This window comes from Belonocnema kinseyi, chromosome 5, assembly GCF_010883055.1.
Source record: "Belonocnema kinseyi isolate 2016_QV_RU_SX_M_011 chromosome 5, B_treatae_v1, whole genome shotgun sequence".
NCBI lineage: Eukaryota > Metazoa > Arthropoda > Insecta > Hymenoptera > Cynipidae > Belonocnema > Belonocnema kinseyi.
This window is the reverse complement of record NC_046661.1, coordinates 4566714-4575685: the sequence shown is the minus strand read 5'-3', so window position 1 is coordinate 4575685 and position 8972 is coordinate 4566714. Positions and strand designations below refer to the sequence as shown.

General features: G+C 33.2%; 1 protein-coding gene across 1 annotated transcript in view; it reads right to left on the bottom strand.

Moving 5' to 3' along the window:
- Positions 1-8972, bottom strand: part of LOC117172865 (neurobeachin-like) — an 825867-nt gene that overhangs the window by 48910 nt on the left and 767985 nt on the right. Inside the window, exons 30-31 of the mRNA XM_033361129.1 lie at positions 7269-7473; positions 6340-6678 (exon numbers count right to left, since the gene is read on the bottom strand). Coding sequence (XP_033217020.1) covers positions 6340-6678; positions 7269-7473 — 544 coding nt within the window. The remainder of the gene's footprint in view (positions 1-6339; positions 6679-7268; positions 7474-8972) is intronic.

Below are 8972 nucleotides of genomic sequence, written 5' to 3'. Positions count from 1 at the left end.
TGATCCTTCACAGTTGTCGACATGCTTTTGAAGTGAAAATTTGCATCACTGGCATTATTTTGAAATTTATTTGCCTCAGTGCATGATTTTTCGTCATTTTTTTGAGATTATGGCTCAACCATGACGTGATGGGTGATTTTTGATACCGAATTTGAATTCAGCGCTCCAAAATCCATAGGAATGCGTGTGTCTTGTTACCAGATCCGCACACCTTTTTTTTGTGTGGCTGTGTTATCTGCAAGCAAATTATTACTCTGTTTGTTTTTGATTTGATGAACTCTAATTGCATATGTTTCTCAATTAACTTTCGTGGATAATGATTCAGAAAAAGGATATTCCTAATGATATTTATATTTCTTGTGTGAAATGAAAAATGGGACAAACCTAGAGCTCTGTCAACTAAGTTTTTGATTACTGCAGTTTTCTTTTGAAAAGGATGAGCAAAAAAGAAATTTAAAATTCTACCTGTATATGTACTTTTTCTATACTATTTGGTAATAATATTACCATCCCAACCCTTAATTACTTCTATATCCAAAAAACTGATTATCTTTGTGAATTTTTCTCAACCCATAACATGTTGCAAGAACTGTATCTTCAGTGTTATATCAGTCCATCTTATATCTTTTCCCAGAAATCCTTTCTTTCTCCAATTGTCAAGCATCTTAAAAGTATCTCTTTTTAATTTTCTTAGCGGATTATCATGTAAAAATTAAAAGTAAAAGTACGAGGCTGTTTCATGAATTTTGTTTTTCTTTTACTTTCTCTATTTCTGATGTAAACAAATATTAAAAAAAAAAACACTTTTAAGATGCTTGACAACTGGAGAAAGAAAGGACTTCTGGGAAAAGATATAAGATAGACTGATATTAACACTGAAGATACAGTTCTTCCAAGATGTAATGAGTTAAGAAGAATTCACAAAGATAGCTATCCCTTAAGAATAGTTATTTCAACTATTAATACTCCCACCAAATTGTTAGAACAGAATTTCAACTTGATTCTCAAGGACTCTATCACAACTTCTGAATACAATGTAAAAAATAGCTGGGAATTTCAAAAAAGTATTATTCAAAAAATGTTTCCGGATGACCATGTAATGATTTCTTTGGATGTTATTGCAATGTTTCCGAGTATACCCCTTGAATTTAGTATTTTGAATGTATAATATGCTAAAAATATACTGTAAAAAGGAAAAAGTGTCCCCATACCTTCACTAATCAGGTATTCGGAGCGCTTGAGTCGGAACAATGCTTCTTTCACAATAGGTTTGTATATATATTTTTTTTTTCATCCCAAAAATTCTGGGAAGGCTGATTACTACGTTACTACGTTTACTGCGTTTATTACGTGGACTCGGAACCGCCGATTGATCGGCAAGTCACTGAACCTAATAGTTATACCGTAACGAATCTTTAAACGTGATTATCTCGAAATTGTCTTTTCAAAAACTGCTCGTGCTGTAACTTAAAAAGTTATTAGCCCATTAGGCTGAAATTTCCAGGGGTTTCTCTTTATGGTACCATCGGAAGGATATACCTAAAAGTTAAAGATATCGGGTTATTAAATAATTTTCTTGGGGTCAAAACTAATGAAAAAATGGTCGAAAATTTTGACCTTCGATTAAACAACCGATATAAATTTTAATGTTCAACTGTTTAATTATTTTATAGGTTTATCCTTCCCTTTAACACATAAGTAATCTAACAAAAAACATTTTTTTATCAGATAAATGGAAAAATGTTGACAGCTGCAGCAGTTTTCGATGCCTCGGTTCAGTCATTTCTCCGATTTTAGCAGAAAAAGTGATGGAATATTTAGAGGTTTTTGTTTTTGGGAAATTATATTTTGTTTTGCTTTTTTATTTTCGGTTTGTCGACGATACCTTATTATGTGTTCCTCTAGCAAAGTTGCAGATGGTCATTGATACTTTTAACACGTTTCATCCAAAACTTCAATTAACTCGTGAAATAGAGCAGAATAATAGAATCAGTTTTTTGGACATAGAAGTAATTAGGGGTTGGGATGGTAATATTATTACCAATTGGTATAGATATATATTTTAAATTTCCTTTTTGCTCATCCTTTTCAAAAGAAAACTGCAGTAATCAAATACTTAGTTGACAAAGATCTAGGTTTGTCCCATTTTTCATTTCACACAAGAAATATGAATATTGTTAGGAATATCCTTTTTCTGAATTATTATCCACAAAAGATAATTGAGAAACCTTTTGCAATTAGAGTTCAACAAATCAAAAACAAACAGAGTAATGATTTTGTTGCTGATAATCAGAAAGAGTCAAAGGAATATAGTTCGTTTAATACTTTTGTTCTTCTATTTTTTGGTCAAATTTCTGAAACTATTGAACTTATGCTTTAAAAATTTTAAATTCCTACTATTTTCCTTATACCATTTGAAATGGATTCAGTGATAAATTTTTGCAAAGATCTTTTGGATAATTTTAAAAAGGGTGGTGTTATCTATAAGATCACTTGCAGGATCTGTAAGATGAATTACGTTGGACAGACTGGCAGACTTCTTAATGCTAGGATAGAGGAACACAAAAGTGATGTTCATTTGGGACGCTGTTATAAGAGTGTTCTTGCCAGACATACGATGAATTTGTTGATGTTGACCATGAGGTTGACTGGGATGATGTTCAAATTTTGCATAGCGATAGTAATGAGAAAATTCATGGAAATGCTTTATATTAAAAAACAGAAAAAGTCATTCATTAATTTAAAAACCGATTTGGATAAGTTGAACAAAAGTTATGCTAATATGATTAATTACATTTAACGAGGCTGTTTCATGAATTTTGTTTTTCTTTTACCTTCTCTATTTCTGATGAAATTGCGACAGATATTTATATTGCGCTTGCAACAGATTGGCCTACTGACCCTCATTCAATTCTCAGGTATCAAAGAGAGAGCACCTGTTCGTGGGTGCTGTCAATTTCTACCTATTAAATTATTCTTGCCTTGATAAGGGTATCGTACGAGTACCGAAACGTTGGTAATGCAATTTAATTTTTTTATTTTGAATGTTATTTTATTGTAATTTGATGATAATAAAAATAAAAAAGACGAAAGAAGGAAGAAGAGAAGGAAGGAGATCTGGTTGGCTGCCTTGTCATTTTTATTTTTTATTTTTGTTCGAAAATTAACTTTTTTCTTCAGATTACAATAGGATTTCTTTGTTTTGTTTGTTTATAGTGGTCCAAATTTGGTCGTTAGATTCTTGTTTTTTTTCAACAGGCGTTTGCATCTATTTGATTATTGGACTTTAAATGGAATGTTTTATTTGGATTTTAATCTAATTTAAATTTCTTAAGTTTCAGTTTTAACTTAATCAAAAATTCGAGAACTTCATTTCAGAAGATATCCTCCAGAAAATTAACACAGAAATTGAAGGTACTGGAACACCTGAAAAATCTAAACCTGAAGTCATCGAATTTAATTTTCCAAGGACCGAACAAAGAGAGCAAGAACAAGAATTTGAATCAATGGAACATCATCAAGCAATATCAGATATTTCTAACAAAGATGAAGACTTTTGGGATCATGCTGAAGATTGCGAGCTACCAATAAATAATATTTATTACGTCAACATCAACGAAGATTCTCAACACCAAAATCATGAAGACGAAGATGAAGTAATTGAAGTTGAAGATTTCGAAAATATTCAAAAAGAGAACGAGGAAGGAGAACCTTCACGTGTAACTAGAAGAAGACCAAGAAGACCTGGTAGACCAAAAATAATTCGATCTGGAAACAGGGGAAGGCCCACTAAACAGTACAATCTACCAATAGCTAGATCAGCACAAGATCAAGAAGATTTACAAGAAGCCAATATTTCAAAAATTTCAATAAAAAAAGCAGTTTCGGGTCCTGAAGCTGCTGAATGAAAAAATGCTATTCGTAATGAATTCGAAGATTTACTTAAAAACGACACTTGGGAAATTCTCGATCACTCAAAAAATCGAAGCATCATAAGCCATTGATTTATTCTACGAATCAAGCAGAATGTCGATGGAACACCGACAAAGAAAGAAGCTCGCCTACTAGCTCGAGGATTTACTCAACGTCCAGGTGTAGATTATAATGAAATATTTGTCCCGGTCTTTCTAGATGTATCATCTGCTTACTTGAATGGTGATATTGCAGAAGAAATTTACATTAACCTTCCTACCTTATTACAGAAATTTTAGATGATACCACACAAGTAAATGCAAGTGAAAATAAGAAAATATTATGATCAAGCTCTGGAAATGCTCCACGAAATCAAGAAAGGAAATAAAGTATGTCGATTAAAGAAGGCTTTATACAATTTACGTCAATCTGGTCGTCAATGGAATGTTAAGTTTGACGAAAAGTTGAACAGTTTTGGCTTAAAATCTTCTAGTGTTGATCCTTGCATCTACTTCGCTAGAAAGGGATTCGATCTACTTATCTTAGCAGTTTATGTTGATGGTATATTAGTAGCATCTAAGAACATCTAACTGATTAGAAATCTGGAGCAGTTCTTGATGTCAAAGTTTGAGATGAAAGATTTTCAAGAAATCCACTACTGTCTGGGAATAGAATTCGCTCACATCGCGGGGAAGATTAAGATTACTCAAGAAAGATATATCAAAGATATTTTTGAGAAGTTCGCTATAAGCGAATCAAAATCTGTCGCTACTCCAGTGGATTTAAGCCTTAAGTTGATTAAACCCGAAAAGATATCCACGGAAACTATGCAAAGATATGCTTACCAAGAATTTATCGTTTCCTTATCATATTGGGTGACATGTACCAAACCTGACTTGGCCTATGCAGTGAGCTATTTAAGTTAGTTCAACAGTTGTTATGATACGGAACATTGGAGAGCTGCGAAAATAGTTCTTCGTTATTTAAAAGGTACAATCAATTATGGAATCATTTTTCAAAAGACCACAGGCAATGTTGATGCTGATTGGGGTGCAATTCCTATAGATCGACGTTCTTACACTGGTCACGTTTTCGAACTGAGCGGAGGTGCTGTAAGCTGGGAATCTAGGAAGCAGAAAACAGTTTCCCTCTCCAGTACCGAAGATGAATATATGGCTTTAACCGAATCAACCAAAGAAGCAACATACTTTCGAAGATTTTTTTAAGAACTAGGACTGCTAGGAAATACTCCAATTCAGATATTTAATGGCAACCAAAGTGCTCAGAAAGTGTCTAATAATCCTGTCTTTCATCCTCTAACGAAGCATACTGACATCAAGCAGAATTTTGTTCGGGATGCAGTAAAAATCAATGTAGTGACTGAATATCTGCCAACTGGAAAAATGATAGCTGAAGTTTTAACTAAAGCATTAAGTGGACCAAAACATATCAAGTGTTTAGCAGTATTCGGATTTTTCTCTTCAACCGAGAAGACTGAATAATTCCTGCTTGGATTAAGGGGGAGTGTTGGAGAATCAATATCTTGAAATCCGCGCTTAAAAATTATATTGTTTATGATATTTATGATAAATTTGCTTTAAGTCTCTCTGACATTTATTAATATTCTTAGTTTGTCTTTAATAAATAATATAATACACAGTTATTGAAGTACTATTTTCTGTACTAGATTTAGCCTAGTTTGAACACTTTCTAAAATTAGGTTTCATTAATTAACAGGCACTTGGACGCCAGGTAACGATTTCATAACAAATACTTTTTTAACGTTGGCATTTGGCTGAATACCTAAATTTAGAAGCCTAAAGCTTATCATTTTTATTACCTATAAAGACACTAAGTTTTGTATACAACTAAATACAAAAATTTCGCTATGGATTTACCAAGAATTTTATGCAGGAAATACTTTCCTTCATAATCTGATTATAAAACGAAAAACTCATATACGATAATCTGCCTACCTGCGAATAAAGAGCCAATCTGAATTATAGGAACGGAATTACTATTAAGTCAGTATAAAAAGAAAGATTATCATTGATTTAAAAAACTCAAGTAGGTTTATCCTAAAAGCTTTACTTTAAAAGAAAAATGAATTCCATCCCGAAACGATTATTGTTCGTAATGCATATTGAATCCAAAATTCATTGCATCGCTATGCACACAAACGGCATACTACTTACAGATTTATTACCTAAAACAATAGCTATCATAGTGATATCAGTATAAATAGCACATATGGTTTTAAAAAATTAATTTTATGAAAAATAAGATTTATTTCATATAAATCTATTATATTCAATATATACTTTGTTCAGAATTCGAAAGAGAATACCAATCAATAATAAATGTTGATGGATTTAAGTGATCTAAAGTTATAAAAAATCTTTGCTATTTAATTAAATATCATATTACCTTTTCCCTCCATAAGTAGATCTTGTCCATGAGACCCAATGAGTGTCTTAGACAAGAAAGGGGCAAAGTCAACCATAATCTCGCGAAGAAGCGGACACACCGATCCTAAAGCAGTTTCTAATTGTTGGGTCAATGAAGCCTCTCTTGTTGGTGTTGGCACTGGAATATGCTCTACGAATCCTTTAATTGGTAAATCATCCGGTCGTGGCACGGAAGTCGTCACCATCAGGTGACCCGGTACTCTGACAACTGAAATCTCCGTCACCGGTTTTTCACCTCGTTCCGAATTCGCAAACGCTTCGCGATCAATCACTTCCCCTTCACTTTCTGTAAGTTGACCTGAAAAAATGTTAAGTAAAATTTATAATTAGTTAATACTGTAATACTTGTAAATAAGGGTAAACTTTACATGTCTCATTTAACAGTATTAGTAGTATAGGTATGGTTGTACAGTGGTACTTGCCGATTAAGCAGGTTCTGAAATAGACTTATTTACGACCGTACGTAATAATATAGGTCGGTAATGCAGATTCCTGGCTTGGATCGAAACTCATATGATAACACAGTTATCCGTCTTTTCTACCTTAAGGGAGGAGAAGGAAAAGGATGATGAAGTTTTTTCGAATCGACATCTGTTATTCGTTGCCGATAAATATTTACTTTCCAAGAATTCAAATTGGCCCGATCAACAACTCGAGACGCGGCAAAGTTCCAAGTAGAGGCCTGAAGTCAGTAAGGTGCGAAATCAAATGATACTTGATCCATGTCAGGAATTTAAATTACTGACTGAGGGGAATAATAATTGCCGGTAGCTTAGCATGTAAAAGACTACTAATATTACAGAATAATATGGCAAATTAATAATTCCGCATTGATAAAAACATATACCATAATATTAATTTTTTTAAAAGAAGATGTTTCAAACATACCATGGGAATGAATGATATTATTAACATTTCCAGCTCCATTTCTTTTATTCGTTATTGATTCGGTGTCTCCTTCATTTAGGTTCACATCAGTCCAAGCTTCTTCGGACGAATTTTGTTTATTTTCGTTATCAGTTGTTACATCCGATGGACTGGGATCACCAGTGATGTTGCTTTTTTGGCCATTTTCTTCACTTGATTCATTGCTCTGCAGAAAATTTCAAATACTTTAAAAATATAGTACATAATAATCAATTCATTTTGTTTTATTAATTAAAAGCTTAAAGTTTAACAAGAAATTTAATTAAATTTATATAACTTAAATATTGGGAAAGTTATCAGTTAAAGCCAGGAAAACGAATTTGATTTGATTTTCTTCTTAAATAATGATATACTGAAGAGATTTTATTTATTCTATAAGCTAATATTACTAAAACGGTGAAAACTATAATATCTTTTTCTCAACCCTAATAATTACTTTAGCACAAATTTAAGACTTTCTTCCAAAATACAAACAAAATTTTAATACCATATTTACTCAGCAAACAAAGTTATATCATTTTGATAATATGATACAGAGAGAAGTATCATCTTGTATGTGTGTATATATATGTGCGTGTGTGGATATGGGTGTGTAAACGGGAGATTGACTTTTCGCTCCCGACCTTCACAGGTAGCCACCGGCTGAGGGGAGCGAACGCCCCCTCCACTGCACGGACTACGTCAGTAAGTCCACCAATGTCCAGTCCTTCTCTCCCCCGCCCTTCTACCCGCCGCCCTTTTCTTTAGAGATACACTGCAGTAAATTAATCTATTTTTCATTAGTTATATTTACAACCCTGAGACTGAAAATTTTGTAATCTTTATAACTGAGAAAAATCTACAATTATTAACTATTTCGAGGTATTTGTACAATGATGGTACATTTAATTATTTTATTAAATTTTGCACTAAACTTTTCACAGTGCACGGATTTTTTAATGGACATTATGTTCCACTTGTTTACTGTTTGTTGAAAAATAAAAAAATTCTCTGCAAAATGTGCACTGACAGGAGTTTAGATTTAGAACAAAAATATTTCGATGTAGATTTTTAATTGGCGATACATAACGCGATGCGATCCACATGGCCTAACGTCACTGTACTTAATTGTCGCCCCATCGAGTTGTAAATTTGGGATACTAAACAAGAAGCACTAAGAAATTATTATCCTAAATTTGTATAATTATAAAAAAATCACAAAAAAATTATTTACAACAAAATTTTCTTTTCATAACTGTACAAATGTAGGACCAGACCCATCATTCTTAGTGCTTCTCGCTTAGTATCCCAAATTTTCAACTCGATGTGGCGTTTCGTGTGATTATAAGTTGGCAAAAATAAAAAAAGTGGCGGTAAGGTAGGAATCTGGTCACGTGACCCACTCATCACATGGCCTTAAGTAAGCCCTGGATAAAAAAATACAGGAATTGGGCCTAATCAGGGATTACAAAGACTCGAAGTCTGAAATAGGTCAGTGGATACGTACGTGTTTCGGCCAGGGTGGTGCGTAAAAAAGCATACAAATCTATTTCCAATACAATTTCAGATATCACTGAACTAGGAAGGGTGAGGTAAAGTAGGGTTGGACATTGTTTGAGAGGGCGTAATAGAAGAGGATAGATCCGTAGTCCGTGCAGTGGAAGGGGACGTTCGCTCCTCTCAGCC